At 40.7% G+C, this 18,683-nt stretch overlaps 1 protein-coding gene across 2 annotated transcripts in view; it reads right to left on the bottom strand.

The window, feature by feature from the left end:
- The window catches only part of KIF26A (kinesin family member 26A), a 97,328-nt gene that overhangs the window by 35,681 nt on the left and 42,964 nt on the right, over window positions 1-18,683 (bottom strand). For both annotated transcript variants that reach the window (XM_048949021.1, XM_048949022.1), the window contains exon 4: window positions 12,718-12,884. In XM_048949021.1, coding sequence (XP_048804978.1) covers window positions 12,718-12,884 — 167 coding nt within the window. The remainder of the gene's footprint in view (window positions 1-12,717; window positions 12,885-18,683) is intronic.

Genomic DNA, 18,683 nt, shown 5'->3' with positions numbered 1-18,683 from the left:
GAAATCAGGCACCTCACTAGAGGACCAGACAGAGCCACTCTCTGCCAGACTCAGAAAGACCTCTGGGAGAATGACAGGTTAAAATAAACCTGTAGACTACAGCTGACACCCTAAGAGCTTTCCCATGGTGTACAGACCCAAGAGATGATACATCTTCTCAGCTGCACATTACTCCTTAAAGAGAAGCAGCCAACCAAGCAATTTCCAAACAAGAATCCAAGAAGGAATTCTCATAGCTCTTCTCTGTAATTTTTTCCAAAATTTAAGTAACACAAAAGGGCAGCATTTGCTGACTTTTACACTCCAACTGTTTTTTCCACTCTCCCAAAACAGTTGTTTCTGAGCTGACTGTCACAAAATTGTTGAGTGACATCAGATCTGTATTCTTCTCAGTATGCAGATTTAAGACACTTTTTTGGCCAAGGAATGTTGCTTCAACAGCCAGGACCAAGGATCAAGAATGGACTTATTTATACACACAGCAGGGTAGCAGCTAGGCACCGCAGCCTGCCACGTACCATTTCCAGCTCCACTCTAATGATGTTAAACAAAGCAGGAGCAGTTGCACACACTGCTGTACTTTTATGATCACTGTTTACAGTTGTGCCATATGACAAACTGCTGAAAACCCATGTAGGTTAATCTTTATGTAAGCAAGACTGTCAACACCTAATATAGAAATATGCCAGTTTCTGGGTCTCAGACAACATAGATGCTCCGTATTGAAAACACAGCTACCTGAATGCCAGCAGTGTTGTCTCGCTCTATTTCAGGAACTGAGCTAAAGGAGGCAGAACCACATCAATCTAAGCACACACCTTAGGCAAAAACAGTTGGATTTATTTGCCAGCAGGACACAAACTCTTGAAACAGGTTGAGAAAAACTAAATTTTAGTCTCATTTGTATTCTATCAAGAAAAAGTAATAAAGCCACTTTTAAAACTAAAAAGTAATGGAACAGAAACAATGGTGCTAACTAGCCATTCATTATTAAAGTAATTACTTTAATAGATCATTTAACATTTTGCTCTGCAATACCAGCTCCCGATATACAGAAGGAAGCCAGCATTAAAATGACTTATCAGGCAATTCATTATTTTTGTTACAAAGGATATTGCACTCCATGCTATTCATCAAAAACAATCTGGTATGAAAAGCAAAAACATTCTGCTCATTCAGGCTGCTCCCAGGAAAGAACAGGCACGTCTGTGATTGAAAAGGATGACAGATAAAACGCAGGACATGGCTAACATGGGGGACATCTGAAGCACAGGCGGGGCTGAACAAGGGCCCCCTAATGCAAGATTTTCTCATTTCTGGTCACTTCCAACTGTAAAGACTCCATTAACTCTGGGGGCGGTTATATTTTAGGTTACCTTCCTCCATCCCAGCACACTGACCCCACAGACATACCTTTCTCATCACCTTCAGCTCCCTCTGTTCCACATATCAGTGCACATTTAAAAAATCCACAGAGGGTCAGTCCTTTCTTCACCCAGGTTTTATTTCAGATACTTAGTCAAAGGCTTGACATCTACACTGACAAGCAAATAACTTTTCTTTTTTTGGGGGGGGGGAGGGGGGTATTTACTTATACCTAGTGCTACAGAGTTAAATGCACTGTATTAAATGATACAGTGGAAATCACCAAAGTCTTATGCCCACACAATGAGCATTTCTAAACAAAGGAGAGACATACAAGCTTAAAGTCCAGCATTTCTGTGATTTGTTTAACTGACATCAGTCCTGAAGCAATACGTCTCAGAGACACAGTGGGCTGAAATTGCAGCACCATTTAAAATAGCACTTAGCAGGAAAATATAAGACGTGTTTTTTCATATAGTTGCAGATAGAGAAATTTGTCTTTTTCTGACCAGAAAATACTAACTTCAAAGTTCAGGAGAAACAAGGAACTACTGAAGTCCAGCTTGAGATTCATTATCAAGGAATATTTTAAACCTCATTCTGGACTTCAACTAACTTCCCTAATAACTTTTAGATTAGATTCATTTTATGCTGATTAACTTCCACTGAGTCATTTCCTTATATTCAAAACTCTATAGGGCACTGCTTCTTGATAAGTGAAGCAAATCTAAGAGCAATGGGCAGAGAAGCACTAATGCTGAGCAACGTACTGGCTAAGCTTGGAAGCGTCATGCCAAAAGAATCATCATACAATCATCATGGAATTGTTTGAGTTGGAAGGAACATTTAAAGGCCATTTACTTCAACCCCCCTGCACTGAACAGGGACACCCACAGGCTCCATCAGAGCCCTGTCCAGCCTGACCTTGGCTGTCCCCAGGGATGGGACCCCCACCACCTGCCTGAGCAACCTGTGACAATGCATCGCCACCCTTATTATAAAAATACTTTCCTTATATCCAGTTTAAATCACCCCTCTTTTAATTTGAAACCATTTCCCCTTGTCCTATCAGAACAGACCCTGCTAAAGAGTCTGTCCCCTTTTTTCTCACAGCCCCTCTTCAGATATCAAAATGCTCTCAGCTCTCCCCAGAGCCTTCTCTTCTCCAGGTTGAAAAGCCCCAACTTTTCCAGCCTGTTCTTACAGGGGAGGTGTTTCATCCCCAGGATCATTTTTGCAGTCCTCCTCCAGACAGGCTCCAACAGGTCCATATCCCTCCTGTACTGAGGACTCCACAACTGTACACAGTATTCCAGATGAGGTCTCACAGTGCAGAGCAGAGGGGCAGGATCCCCTCCCTCACCCTGTTGGCCATGCTTCTTTTCATGCAGCCCAGGATACATTCAGCTTTCCAGGCCACAAGGGCACACTGCTGACTCACGTCCACCTTGCCATCCACTATTATCCCCAGGTCCTTTTCAGCAGGGCTGTGCTTTAATCTTTCATTCCCCAGGCTGCACTGATAGTGGAAGTTACCACAACCCAGGTGCAAAACCTTGCACTTGGAAACATCCTCTAGCATCCAACAGGAAGGATGAGGAAGGATTTGAAATCTTGCAGTCGGTCAAGCTCTGCAATTGTAGTGCTGGTGCTTTATTTTGCCTTGACATTTCATTTTTGTTATAAACGATAATGCAAAGCATTTCATTTTGCCACTAGCACAAGCAAGCAAAGCAGTTGAGCTCAGAACACAGCCAGCGTCAGCTGAAAATGCACACACCCTACAAACTGCATACAACACTCAGTAAACTGAGTGTCAGAGTGACTGCAAATCACCCACGAGAGCTAAATGCTCTATTACCAGCCCAATTTTACTATTTCAATTGCTAAGTCTGTCATGCCTTAATATAAAGCATTAAAATAGTTAAGTATGTTATTGAAAGAGCCTGAAAGACACCAATAAAGTTGTGAGACAGGTGCAAACTGTCAAATTACAGCCCTGCAGGAAAGTCACCATTATCATTTTACCAATGGAATCCCCCATTCCTGCTGCAACAAAACTACCAGTGCAGCTGCCACAGCCACCAAGCTGAGAAGCCCCAGTTAATGGGGCCAGAACAGGCACTGATGTTCAGAAGCCAAGGAGGCGAAAAAGCAGACAGAGGGAAAGGGCTGGGATGGGTGAAGTGGGAGAACTGTTCCTCTTGACAAGGGGCATGTTCAGATGAACTGCATAAGGAGTTACATGCAGCTATGAATGAATAAGGAAGTACAGACAAGATCGTATGAAAAAAGCCTAAATTATAGGATGAAATATTAAGCTCATGAAAGCAGAGGATCAGAGAGAGAAGAAAATAAGCATCTGCATGATTCCAGTCAGATCATCTATAAATGCTTCAGGCTTTTCACTAGTTTATAACTCCATTCACCGTTCACCATTTACCCAACACACATGCACGTTCCATCGATCACTTCTGCCTCTATAAATTCAAACTTTGGCAGCTCTGAAGGCACCAATTTTGTCCTACCATGTATTTGTGAACACATCTGTTTGAAGTTATCCTGCCTTGTTCTTCCTCCTGGGCATCGTGAACATCTCAGAACACAGAGCAAATCCAATACTGCAATACTGTCTGCACAGAATCACCTAAAGCAGCTCAGGAAGTCATTTCATCTCCTAAGGAGGCTGCCTCTGGAGCTCCAAAACCACCTGTATTATCCATCAAGGCACTTGGGCTTACAAAAATCAGCCTTTCCCAAGGACAGCATCACATGAAAAAGAACTTTAAGGCAAATGGTCAGCAGGAAGCACTGTGAGTGTTCTTTTGTGCCTTAATTTAGCTTCTGCTATGAAAGAGTAAAGACCTAGAACATCCTTCTCCATTACAATGTATTCACCTCACTAAATTCATTTTTCCCCTTCTTTCACTCTCTCCCTTCCTTCTTATATTTCCTGCCATCCTGGCTGTCACCAGCCTCCCTCCTTGCATTATTCTGCCACCTCCAGCAAAGTTTACCCTGCTCCCACACCTCCCCTATGGCCCAGCCTCCCAAACATCTCCCTGACACTGATGCCTTGCACAATCCCTCCTTGGTCTGAATCATGAACACTTGTCTTCTAAACTGGGGAGCTTCATTTGCCAAGGCAATGATTCTTAGGTGCCCAGTGCTACTTCTTCATCTAGTGAACACAAACTCAGTTTCTCAGCCAATTCCCTTCATGGCTCTCTCAAATCCTCACCACTGGCTTTCCACCACAGATGATCATTCAAAGCTTCGCACGTTTAATTAACCATATTAATCAGCCATATTGCCATCTCAAATCTGCTGACTTCTGAGACTCTTCACCTCTTCACACTTTCAATACTGCTCAACTCAGAAGTGCCAAAATCCAACAATCTACTGTTCCCTTTCTTCTCAACTACTTTGGCTTCTTTACTTTCCCTTTTTGCTGAACCACAGCTCTGTGTCCCCAGCTGTCTTCCCCATCAGTCTCACAGTCTTCACAGATGAGCTCTTCATAGCAGGGAACTTGGCTTAATTTACATAGTGCTTTATCAGCATATGGTATGATGCACTATTAGTAATGATACCAGTAATGATATCTCGCTCTTAAACACACTGCTCTGAGAGCCATTTCTGTCTGCACAAACAAAGCCTACTAAATTCAGTCTTATCTTCTCATTTATCCTCCTTATGTGCAAAAGCTAAACAGGATATACCTAAGCCATACACTATTTAGTTTGTCCTTAATTATAGGCATTATTATGCTGCCACAGCAACTAGGAAAGCTTAAGCTACCCAAAGATGATACAAGATACTACACAATGCTACACACTCTGACTCATCCCCTGCCCCTGCATAGCACTGGGCTATATGCAGGTCACATTTACACACCAGGGACTGCTAGCAACAGCATTCCAGCAGTCGCAGCACGGCACCAGCAGGACGAGGCAAGCCCTCCAGTGTCACTCACTCCATCTCCATCTGCACATCTGCATGAGGGTTTCCCAGAATCATACAATCATTAAAGATGGAAAAGATCTCTAAGATCATCCAGTCCAACTAGATCTATCTACCACCAGTATTTCCTACTAAACATCCACGCATTTCTTGAACACCTCCAGGGGCAGTGACACCACCACCTCCGTGGGCAGCCTGTGCCAGTGCCTGACCACTCTCCTGGAGAGTATGTTTTTCCTAATATCCAACTTGAAACCATACAGCACGGAAAAGGCATCTGCAAAGGTTTTACACTTCCAGTATCCTGTGGTGGGGCAACGCTCTGCAGTGACCAGGCTGTTCCAGCTCACCAGATTCTGAGGAGAGATTCATTGAGGGGAAAAATGGGATTACATATTTGGCATCTGGACACTCTGCCCATCAGATTGGTCAGCCACTGTTCCTGACTGGCTTTCAACAATGACTGGATGGTAGTGAGAGGAAGTAGGACACTGTGGGGATTTAATGAAGAAGGGCTGATGCTCCGAGCGGCTGCTGAGCTGCATTAATGTCAGTTGCTTTGCCCATGGAAGAGCGTCAGAGCTCTCATGATACTGCCACAAGCCCACAAAGAGGAGACAAACCATGCACAGCTCTTCGGCTACCTCTGTCAACAAGGGCAGGAAAAGCCAGGATCCCACCTTCCCAGGTAATTAATTCAAATTTAATTTTCTGACACTTCAACATAGAATTTCTTAGATGTGGATTATCCTTAATGAGGATACAACTGACTCTGCTTCTTCCTCTGACTTGTGATTCACCAAAAATTTACTATAGTTACCCGTAATCATCACAAGCACTTCTGTTGCAACATCACAAACTGGCCTGGCTACTACATTTCAGCACTAAAAGGTCTGGCTCAGGATCCAATGCGTCACACGTTTTCTTCACCTTCTGGTGAACTACTACTTACTCAAACCCAGTTATCTACTTAAATTGTCAAAGAGATTTAAATTATGCCAGCTCTGCACAAAGCCAGGATACCAGCACATCCCAGCGTGGTACAGGGCAAAAGTTTACAGCTATTAAATACAGAGAATTGGTGAACTACATTATGTGCTTAGCAGAAATATAATTCTTGCTTTTAGAAGGACAGAGAATGGCAGGATGAAGTGATTTAGCTGGAAACATCTTAAACATAGCAAGTTAAAAAAATAAAAGTATGGGGGTTTTTTTGTTCTTTTTTTTCTCCCCTGTATTAAATTCTGAAAGTACTGACTGACATGGAATAATCAGGTTTAACAGGTTAGCAGTAATATATGCCTCAAGTGTTCCTAATACATCATAATCTTCTTTCACAGAATTTGCATCACTGTCAAACCCAACTACTGATTTTCGGTTGATGCTTTTAACGTGTTTCTATGGTTACTTTCCAAGGTCGCATCACAGACGCCTGAACAGCAGTTCAGACAGACAAAAGGCATTTTGCATCCTTCACTGTATTAAATAATTTATGAAAGTTAAGGCATCCTCATGGAAAAAAAGAAAAAAAGAGGAATCATAAAAGAATGGTTCTGAGGTTATTTTCTCAGCAACAGTTTGAAGCACAGTAAAATCAATATCTCTTCAAAAGCCTTCAAGAGGAAGACTATTTGACTAATGTTCCACACGGAACAAAACGCTAAGGAACACATTCTAAGTTTAGATCTATATGCACAAGCCTACATAAACTGCATGAGTGAATCTTAAAGCAGAAGATGTAGACATCTAATTTGCTACTGTCAGCTTCATCTTTTAAACCAGGCAGCAGCTATTGTCTCCGTAAGAAATCTGAATTTTAAAAATGCAAAAATAAAACTGAAAAAGTGAAGTAAAAACGGTAATGACAGCCTTTATTATTTCCATCATTTTTCATTCAAAGCCACGTAGATTTCATCTGCCCCGAAACATTACAAATTTTGACTAGCGTAATGAAAGCATGTACACAAAATATCTGAATCCTCTGCCTACCGCTACACTAGATCAGAGTTTATTGGAACTAATTGAAGTGTCTGAAGCTTGGAACAAAAACGCATTAGTCATTTAGTGGTTGTGCTAATACTGCTGTGCCTTTCCTGCAGTTTCATTAGATACAGACTGCTTCAATACCCTAATCATATGCTCAGTCACAGCACAATCAGTACACAGAGTACTGGCAAGCTGTCCCACCATGCCTAGTGCTGATAAGGTGTCTGCTCTATGACTAACCTCAATTATTGACTATATTTTATGGTCAATCTAATGACCAAATGCTTATCAGTGAACCATCAGGTGCCTGTAATAGGATAGTGACCCTTAGTTTATATGTACCATTACTGCTCATTAGTGAATAATTAGATTCTGTAATCCACAACTCACAGGCATTACAATATGATGGAATATCCCGAATCTAGGAAAAGACTATGCTTATTTTAACTCATAAGATGTTCAATTGCATTACTCAGAGATTGTATGTTATGTTTTGCTAAAAAAGCTGCTTGTAAAAAGCATATCGTGTAATGTTTTATGTCATGCCTAAATTGACACAGCTTTCCTAAACATGCAGAAATACGATGAATGGAAAGATAAAGGGTGCGATTCACCATTGTGATTCTCCAGATTTATTAACTTAACTGATTTTAATCTAGTGAAGCCCAGCAACACCGCAAATAATTTAGAGACCTAGAAACCAGGGAGTGCACAGTGAGTGCTGTGTTTGGAAGAGTAATTCATCACTGCTTCAAAGGCAATGGTCTCACAGCAGCAAGCGCAACCCTGTGCCCAAACTAGCCTGAAAAGACACAAAAACAATCCAATATCAAAGAATATTAAAATTTAAGATGCAATACAGCTTGTTTTCTGTTCAATCTTGCTCAGGGTCAGTTGGCTTTATGCACAGTTTCCTCCAAACAGCTTTGATTTCTCTTAGCTACCCCATCACTGCTCAAACCCCACTTTGGATACCTAGGCCAGAAACTCAAAAGAACAAAACTTCAGGTGATGGTACAGGCAGTACTGCCATGATTGTCACCAGCCACCAACAGGCAAAAAAAAAAAAGAGAGTAAAATTAAAAAAAAAAAAATCACAAATTAATAGCAATTGTTTCATTTTCAGGGGGCCCTGATTTCTCTCTCATGGGAGTGGCATTTTCTTTTTAAACAATTAACCTCTTCCAAGTTCATTCTCCTCCTCCTCACTGTCTTTCTGTCTACTCTCCGATACAACACCTCCACCCTTTCCCAGGTGTCTGGCTAACAAAATCCAACAGCGTATTACAGCTTTCCACCAAAACCAGTCAATATTTACTTAGTCAAAAGCATAAGAGAACTCAGCTCACAGAAGGGTCCTACAGCTTTCTCACATATTTTCCCTTGGTAATTTCAAGTTTGTTCAGGTTGCTTATACAGAAAAAGAAAAAAAAAGAAAAAAAAGACGATGAAGAACAGTAAAAGGCTTTAGAAGCACATACAAAGTATGCAGTACTACAGCAAGGCATGGCTCAGTTCACACCAATAGGCGAAGCCCACTTGCATTTTTCCTTAAATCTGAGGAATGCCCACTTAAAACTTCACCTGCACTGTAAGGGTCAACTGGGAGCCTCTTCACAGCCAACAGTGCTGATGAGCTGCACTTTTTACTCCAGCATTCTCATTCTGACAGTGACCTACTGAGAAACTGCATTTTTCGGCTAAATCCTCCACAGCCCTTCAGTAACAAGACCATTGAGTAATGTCTGGCAATTTGCTTGTGTGGCACAGTTAATCAAAGCTTCTTCTCCTCTATGACAGATCAGAGTGAGGGAAAAAGGCTTAAAACTATTTAATTTCTTAATACACTTCTGTCTGCTGGTTCTAATATTTGGCTTTGATTTTGAATACTTAGCACTTCCACACTGGACTCTGCATTTCGAGGTAATGAATGTTTTTCTTTTTTCTTTATTTTGAAAAGCAGAGCATAATTAAGCTTAAAGAAATTAAATATGACACTCAAATGAAAAAGAGCTTTGGCTGAATACGTGAACTTGGGCTGCACACACACTTAACAGAATCAATGCACTCACTACAAAGACCATCTTAAAGATATTCATTTTAACCCCATGCACCTCTTACCACCAGGTAAAGACTCTGGGTGCAGCTATTAAGTTTTTTTCCCACATAAGGATATGAATATTGTTTTACTGTGTTCTGAATTTGTAACCTTATAATCTATGACTGTCATTGAGGAATAAACTGGAGTGAAAAACAAACAAGTAAACCAAAAAAAGTTGCACAGACTTGACTTCACAGGTACGAGCCAGCCCACAAGCAAGAGTCAAAGGGTGCCATTTCACTGAATAGAGATTCCAGTTTTAATTTGAAAGACATTTATGTGCTGCCAGCAAACCACGCCACAACCCAAAAGCTAATTGTGCTCAGACCTGTACAAACACAGTTAACACTGCTTCATGAAGAACAAGACTGGAAGCCTTTATTCATGATCTACTGTTGCCACTGCTAAGTAAATCACAGACGCAGTTTCCACAAGCAAGCTACAAAGGCTTTGTCTTCTGAAGTAACTAACCCTGCACCCTCATATACTGAAAGTTAATATACATGCATATTTTTGCCTAGCTACTTTATTTCTACGACAAAACAGCCCTCTTCCAAAGGAAAAGGCCCATCCACAGCCACTATTTAAAAAGGACTCCTGTAAAGATGGAAGTACTCAATAGAAAGACAAGAGGAGAATGTTTTGGGGGGGAAAAGAAAAAAGAAAAGAAAACATTGCTTGTAAAATCTTCAATATATTAACTGTATTTACTTTGGAAGCAAATAAGGCAAAATGTGTTCCAGGCTTACATAACTCAAATAACAGACTGGCCCTGCTATTAAGTTTACAGTTTAAGTGGCTACAGAGAGAAAGATCACAAGGGAATAATCAGAAAATATGATGAATAGGGACTGCAGCATTTGCCAGTGGTGCTTGCTGAGAGAGGCTTAGCTGAATGAGAGGTGAAGGACAGAGAAGACACTGCTACTAAGGATTCAAGGCAGAGATGACCTTCTACCAATTGCTCAAAGTTGGATTGTGCAAAGGGACAAAGACATAGGCATGCAAAGCTTAGATCAATCAATCCTGATCACCATGACTGAAGAAAAACTGTTAGAACTGTTGATTCTAATACTTAACACTTCCAGAATAAGTTACCTATACCCCAGCTTCTGCCAGCACCTGTCTCCCTCTCATCTCTGAAGACTTCCTCCTCTTCCTCCCAAGGGCTATACTTCAGCAACAAGAGGAGGGGACAGCACTGAAAGTTTGATCCATAGATCCTCACAGCAGGACACATCAGAAGCAAAGGGGAAGCTGTGGGAGACGGAGATTAATGCTGATGGGGATGGATCTGCCTGGCCAGGATTAGGCAACAGTATCCACCTGAGGACTTGTTCAATGAATATATGACTGCCAGGGATCAAATAGGAACTCTCTCTCCTCCTATCTTCATAAGACTGCCCATGAATGCTTGCTTTTAGGGATAAAAAAAAATAAAAACCTCTTAAGAGGGGCTCTGAGAAGACTGAGAAATGAAGCTGAAATGCATTTATCAGCAATATAGTTAAAAATAATGAAAATACTAACTTGGGTAACTGCTAAAAGAAACGAGTGCTTTGTAAAAAATAATAAATTAAAAAAAAAATTTAAGAAAAATCAATCAGCCCTATTATTTGGTTAAAATAATGACGAGAACTTTGGACAGAGAAAATGCATAGGGAATAAGCAAGGAACTAATGGATTATGAAACATTTTAGCTAGCACATGGCTGCTAAAGCTGTAAAACTGATTCAGTCAGGGCAAAAGACAGACTCATGTGAAGCAATTAGGGCCTGATCCAAACACAGTGATGTCATTTTCAGCCTTGTTTCAAGACTGAGGACTTGAAGAATCTTTCAATTAAGCCAGTGACGATCATTAGCAAGGACCCGTCTCTACAATAAAATCAGAACTGTGTTTTGCTGACCAGTGACAGAAGCATCACTTGGAGGAAAAGATTTGGGATCTTTTTTTCAGATTATTAGGCACTGATTTCTTTCTCTCAGTTTTAAACGTGCTATTTTCTGGATTCTCCAGTGAAATCATAGAGCTTAATCTACTCCAGTAGGTTAAAATCAAGTTGTTCATACCCCCAGTATTACAATAAAAGTTGTTCAACTGGCCACTGTAGATATTATGGAAAGGATTCACCTGTCTTTAGTTAACTAAAAGAAAAAAGTTTGAGCTTTTCCGCTCACTTTCCTCTCCACTCACACCAACTTCAAATAACTATCTTAAAACAAAACACATTATCCTCTGTCAGCAACATTTCTCTATGTCGACTTTAAACCTGCAGCACAGACCCACAACATGAGCTTCCACACACGACACTTGGCACAGACCTTTCCCTACCTCTTGCATAGAAGCATAGTGGTACACAGATACCTAATGCTTCAGACTCATCGTACCACATTCATCTGCCCAAGTGCTATTTTCTGAAGAGCTCTCGTTGACTTCAGATTACAATTTAAAATTCGTTTTTTCAAATGTTGCAAAAAAAAAAAAAAATAAGGAAAAAGAAACAATACAATTTTTACAAGAATAAAAAGGATCCTCAGTGCATAAATTTTACTTTAATGTCACTCACAGACATATGTTTTTTTCAACATTGTCTCAAAACATGTTCAGTTTTGAATTTAAAAAGGAGTTTGGAATGCAAGTACAAAGCCCTGAATTTTGTTGCTTGAAATACCATCTGCTTGACAGCGTATTGCATTTAGACAACAGTTCTAATTACAACAAAAGTTTCACAAACAAAACTAACAGTTTATTTTCATTATAAGACCCAAGAACAGGGAAAAAAGAAGATTGCTCTAGCACTATCCTAGTGCTATAAAAGTCTTAAACCATTTTAACTGTTGCTACCAACAAGGGGAAAAAAACGAAAAGAAAAAAAAAAACAACTTATATATGCACACGTGGCCATGCTTCTGAAAAAAAAAAAATCTAAATAAAAGCCTCTTTTAGTTTTGATCCAAGTGTAAAAACTTTGTTATTTTAGCTTTTGCTCCAAGGAAAAACTATTGAAAACCAGATTTGCTACAGGTAGAAATGTCCATTAAGGACTAGATAAAGACTAACAGGTATGTGATTGGGTTTTGGTCAACTAAGGTTCCTGCTCAAGTCTGCCGAGAGAGAAATGGGATGTCAGTGTCACATCCCTGCTCCCCACTGGCAGTTTAAAGCCACAGATGACCATCTCTACCTCTCAGCAACCAGCACCAAACACTTCACCTTCTACCCATCAAAAAACTCTCAAGAACATTTCACAACCATTTGGAAATCCACAAGCAGTTACAAAAAACAGAAAGGTGACAAACCTGATGAAGAACGAAGCTGCAGCCGAGGCACCTGCCGAGACCCCAGCTGGAGCCACCAAGCTCTGGGAAGCTGCTGAGCCACTGGGTCCTGTGGGGTCGGAATTGTTCTGTCCTGAGCTAACCTGAACACTGGGACCATCCCAGACACTTTCTGGTGCTGTTTCTGCCTGAAAAAGAAATAAAAGGAAATATAAGTTAATACTCCTGCTGAATTTCAGGCCATGACAGGGAACAGTTACATGCAGTATCTCCAAAGAGTGTGAGCATGAACACGAAGATGAGCTGAGGAGCGATACAGCTGGACAAGCGTACTACAGAAGGTCCTCCAGAGAAGGTAAAAGCCATGTCTGCAGCAGACAAGCAGAAAAACACAGAGACCTTTTGTGATGGGTAATGCACAGTTAAATAGTTTGACAGGCATGAAGAAATGGAAAACGATAAGCAGAACCCTTTTGTTTTAAAGTGTTATTTGGGAGCTGGCAGAGCTGTTTATCTGGTTCAGTTATAACTGTCAGAAATTATTTCTCAGTGGCACATCATCTACAAGACCTATCTGTACAAGAGGAAAAAACCAGAGTCACATTTGTAAAAAGTTTCCAGAAGAATAACTCCAGGTACTAAACAAAACAAACAAAAAGTTTGATTTTTTGTAAATGTTTATACAGGCCTGCAATTCTGCATTGCGCAGCTAAGATGGATAAGCACATGGCATTTTTGTCTCCTATAAGCAGTTCCAGCGGAAGAAGAACAAAAGGAGCTGCATCTTCTTCAGCATAACAGATCTGCGACATCTGAGACTGAGTTTGGAGGGAGGTGGCTGTTTTACAGTTTTGCCAAAATGACAGACACTAGCATTGTGAAACTGTGCCATGTCGATATATCCTCCCTAGCAACTAACTCTTTCAGAACCAAGTTCAATTAAGTCCCACAGTCAAACACCCATTGTCAGTGCTGGAAGGACTCCTTTTAGGAAGAACCTGCTCTCTCTGTCTAGGAGTACTGAAGATTTAATTAAAGGTGACACCACAATAAATATTTGTCAAAAGAGGTAATTGCTTCACATATGATAATATATGACATTTCTGACATCTGAAATGCTACTTTGACATTTCCAACTAATTAGCTAAAATAAATTCCAGAAAAGGAGACAGTCTTGTAATGAAGCACAAATGCAATTAAGTATTTCCTGGGATGCCACCAAATTTTAAATTTTGTGTTGCTGTAGATCATGTTTTACATCTACAGATATATAAACATGGTAACAGAGCTCTCCCAGCTACACACAGACAGTAAACTTTCCCAGACACTGAAAAAAGAGTTGCCCTCATAAGAACTGAAGCAACCCTGCTATTAGGTATCAAACACAGGAAAACTCTGCCAACCACGCAGTGCTTGGCTGAGTGTCTGGAGGTTCATTTGGACTCATTCCCATAGGTTCTGACTGCTGAATTCCTAGTTCCCAGAGAAGTCAACAAGGAGGAAGTGCATTCAGCTCTTCAGAATGTCTGCACTTCAAAGGCTGACGCTGTTATCGTAACGGGAGAGGTGACGAATGCTTTATCATACAATGCTGCAACAAAAAATGCTTTTGTAGACCACACTTCAGAGATCTGATGCTGAGACAGATGAATATATGAACAAATTAACTTAATCCTAGTTACTTGTGCTGAAAGCCTAACTTGAAGATTTAAATAACCTTTTACAAAAATCCTTCACTTTGTAATACACATGTCCCAGAAGATTAGATTTCTTAGCAGTGCTATAGATCAAGAATGACAAAAAAAATGGTACATCAGTAACACACACACACAGAAAATGAAGTCTGTCTACACCAGCCATGAGCTACTGACATTGAACCATCACACATGGACAGCTAAGAAATGAGAACTGGAGAAGGATGAAATTTGCTCACATGGTTAGCTGCTTGAAACTAAATGATGAAGTAAAGAGGACTATGATGCAGTGGATAAAGCAGGTACCTGAGTATGAACAAATTCATAGGGAAAGCATATGGTCTTGACCTATGCCAACCATGGAAAGTATGTGGCACCCAGAGAAAAATGTGCAGACTGGGAAAGATCCAAATGTGCTATCTTCTGAGTTACCTGAACTGATGTGAAATGCTACTAATGAGAAGAGCTTACTGAGTGCTCAGAAGTGTATGGATTAGGAAATATACATCAGATGCATAAGAGAATAACCAAAAGAAGAATGCATGACACATCACAGAAACAATCAAATGCCAATGTGGAAAAGGTGGACTTCAGATCTTTGACCTAAGCTGCTGTATCAGCTGTAACACCAAGCTGCCCTGAGTGATTACTTGCACACAGCACCACACTTCACCCTAGGCTTCACCTAATTAAGCAATTTGAGTGATGAAAGTAGAGTTACACAGCAAAGTGATGAAGCGAGGTGGAGCAACACTGGTTCCTGGAGAGAAGGGATGAGAAACTCCAGAGCTGGTATACTGAGGGACTGGCATGCTCAGAGGCCAGCACAAGAGGGAAGGAAACCCCACCAGCAGCCACTCCTAGCATTAGTTTTTGAATATCCCCTTATGTTCTGCCAGGAAGACAACCACAACACGCCTTATCACATGCACTGTCTCAGATTAAAAATTGCAGGGTAAAGCTGAATTCCCAAAATGTATGCATATTTTTTCATTCGCTTTTAACAGGACAACATTAGATAGCAGGATTTTGAAAGAAAGAAGTCACATTTAAGCAAAATATTGAAAAAAGAATACTGAAGAAGCAGCATGTTTCTAACCTGTAATACTTTAACATATGCATACGTTGAAGATAAAAAACTGTTTTTATCAGAAAACTTTAGAGAATTTTACAAGACAGCATGCCAGATTTACAAGAACTGGCTGGAATCTGTTAACCAGATCAGGTTTTGCTTTTTTGTAAGTATTCATCTTCTGACAGGTCAATTCCCATAAAAGCAATTCACGTTTAACAAAAACACGAGCAACAGATAACACACATGCTTCCTTCACCACTTTTTCATTTATATGAGAACTTAAAAGCCTACATTTCTAAAAGAGACCAATGACTGTGGACATATCAGGCACCTAACTCAAAACATCCAAATCTAAACTCATTTTTCAGATAGCAGATGGTTTATACTTTTCAAACAACCGTTTCCTAGCCAACATATTTAAGTTGGATCATAGAATCATAGAACAGCCCAGGACACTGATAAATTGCCATTCCCACACTCTTAAAAACTCAAACTACAATTTCTGGGTAAATTTGACAGTATTTTTTCTCAGCTCTTTGCATGAAATTTACACTGAATGAGGACAATGGGAAACCATTGACTCTTGTAGAGGGGGAAAAAGTGAAGTAAGACAAACAAGATAAATTCATCAGAAGCCTAGCGCTGAGGACAATCCATACCTTTTTCACGAAATCTTCAATTACTCAATTAGCATTCTTAAACACTGCAGGAAGACTGATGTTAATTCTTACCAAGAAGCTGTGAAAAAAGCCATACAAGCTCTTCCAAGTTTAGGACTAATTTCAAGGATTGTTTGCACTATGTAACGTGAAAGCATTTTCCAGCACAATCATTTTCAGCTCTCCAGGATACAGCTACATCTCCGCTGTTGAGGAGAACAGGGTCAACCTTCCTACAGGCACATCCAGTATCCCTAGCTAAAGCAACGTTTCAGCACAGATAAATAAATCAGGAAAACAAATTAGCTTTCCAAAAGGAAGATGGCTACAGAGTCAAACATTGATGGCCATGTTCTCATTTTGCCCTCCTCCCCAACCCCCTTTTTTTTTTTTTTTTTTTTTTTTTTTTTTTAAACCTCTGTGCACCACATGCGCACTGTCTGCATGTTTGGTGGAAATCAGGTAAGGAGCTCATTTGGACCAAACAGGCACACACCTGCCCAAGGGGACATGCCCTGAGGCATTTCCAGGCTGCAATCCCACAAACGTCCTCTTCGATTTAGGTTCCTGAATCGTGCCAGTACTTCTGCAAAATGGAATATTCGAGGCTGGCCCGCTTCAGCACAGGGAAACCAGCTAAGAAAAGAGAAGATGGATCATGAGAAAGAAATGAAAACAGAATACCTGAGGACAACAGCTAACCAAGGATGACTTCAAAGTTTTAGGAGAAACAGCTCCATGGGTACATCCCTCCTTGCAGTCACACACTAAGACTGTTACCGGTTCAAGAAAATCCAGTTCAGGTATGAGGAAATTTTTCAGTCATTCGCCCTGAGGCAGGAAAACTAAACAGAGATTATGGGACTCTCTTGCGCACTCCTGCTTCAGATTGTGTCTCCTATGGATGCTGAATGGTACAACTAAGTGGGCTTTGTTTTTAATTTAAGCATGACAATTATCTCGTGCCTCATTCTCACCTCAGACCCTTCTCTTCTGGGGACTACATATGGAAAATATTTCTCTAGAACAACAGGAGTAACTCTACAAAGTTCTTTTTTTAAGCACAGAATTCTGCACAGGGAAAAGACTCCAGCATGTGGCTGAAAGGGAACTGTGCTTCTGTTTACTACATTCTCATAAATCACTCAAATCCAAGCGCAGAAATCACAAACTTGTCACTATAAAGAGTTGCTGAATATTTTAGATATCATAGGCCTCCATCCAGAAATTAATGTGTTGAGTTGTTTTTGGTTTTCTTTTCTCTCTCTCTCTTTTTTTTTTAATTTTCTAAGAAAAACGTGGAGGTGATAAAAACCATTAACTCTCTGGAAGACAGCCAATCCTCAAAGGAAGGATTTCCAAAAATGCTCTATAGTGCTGCCTCCCTTTACTTTCTCTCTGAACTCATACAGGGACTGGTGCCAATAAGAGCATAGCAAAGGCAAGAGCTGAGAATGTCACACCAGGTGTTTTGCAGGTCTGAGTGCATCCGTGATGAAAGGGCTTTGGTTTGGGGTCCCAGTGCCCATCCTGAGGATGTGGGAGCAGTGCTGGATGTGCTGCATTTTGGCTGGCAGCATCTACACGTATAACCAAGGTTGACAGGGCCACAGCAAACAACTGCGGCACAGGTTGCTCCCAGTCCAAGTTCCTGAAAGCTCAGGGCGAGGACAGAGAGACACAGAGCTGACCTGACATCCTCACGCTGCAGAGATGCGCTGGGTATGGCAAGGGCATCCCCTGTCCCATCCCCAGTTCCCAGCACACAGGTTCCCTGCTGTGACCAGATGGCAGGAAACATCTGTCCATGTTTAAACAAGTCAGACTTGTCTAAAATCACACTATAGAGAAGCTGGACATAGATTAAATTTCCAGGTACATAGTATGCTGTCAAGTCATTACCATCTAAAGGACAATTACAACCCTAGCAAGCTCTTAACAAGTTTGAAGTACATAGCCAAAAGTTAAGCTGAAATGTTTTCAATTTTCTGAGCATTTCCATTCTCTGGACATTGACCTTTATCCACAGATCCAAAAAAGCCAAGCTAGGTGCTGCCACTTCACCTCTGCAACTTGTGCAAAACATAAGCCTGTTGACAGGCAAGAAGCAAACAAGGGAATATAAAAATCTACATAGAGAAAAATAGATCAATCCTTGGACAGCACTATGATGGTAAAAGAAAACCAGAAGGCTAAAGAGAACTGCAGAAGAAAGTAATCAGATTCAACATCTAAATGCGAGTATTAAGGACAAACTCATAGAAGAGGGAAGGAAGAAAAATTACAGAAACATCACCCCATATCTGGTAAACACCTGTACAATCAAAACTCAATATTATTATCTTTCCAAAAACTAGTCCCATAGCGAATGCATTCAGCAGGACTTCACTAATAAACTGCAGTTGAAGCTCTAGCAACATCAATCCTGATACTCTACCAGGACTGTTCTTTTTCCCAAGCTGTTTTTTACCCCTTTCTGACTTGCGGGCCAAAAGGCAGAATTTAAGTAGTTGCTTTAACTTGCTATTTTCCACTTTTGACTTACAACGTCACAGCAAA

Source organism: Lagopus muta, chromosome 6 (genome assembly GCF_023343835.1).
Source record: "Lagopus muta isolate bLagMut1 chromosome 6, bLagMut1 primary, whole genome shotgun sequence".
Classification (NCBI taxonomy): Eukaryota; Metazoa; Chordata; class Aves; order Galliformes; family Phasianidae; genus Lagopus; species Lagopus muta.
Note: the sequence above shows the minus strand (reverse complement) of the source record. Positions and strands in the feature narration are given on the sequence as shown.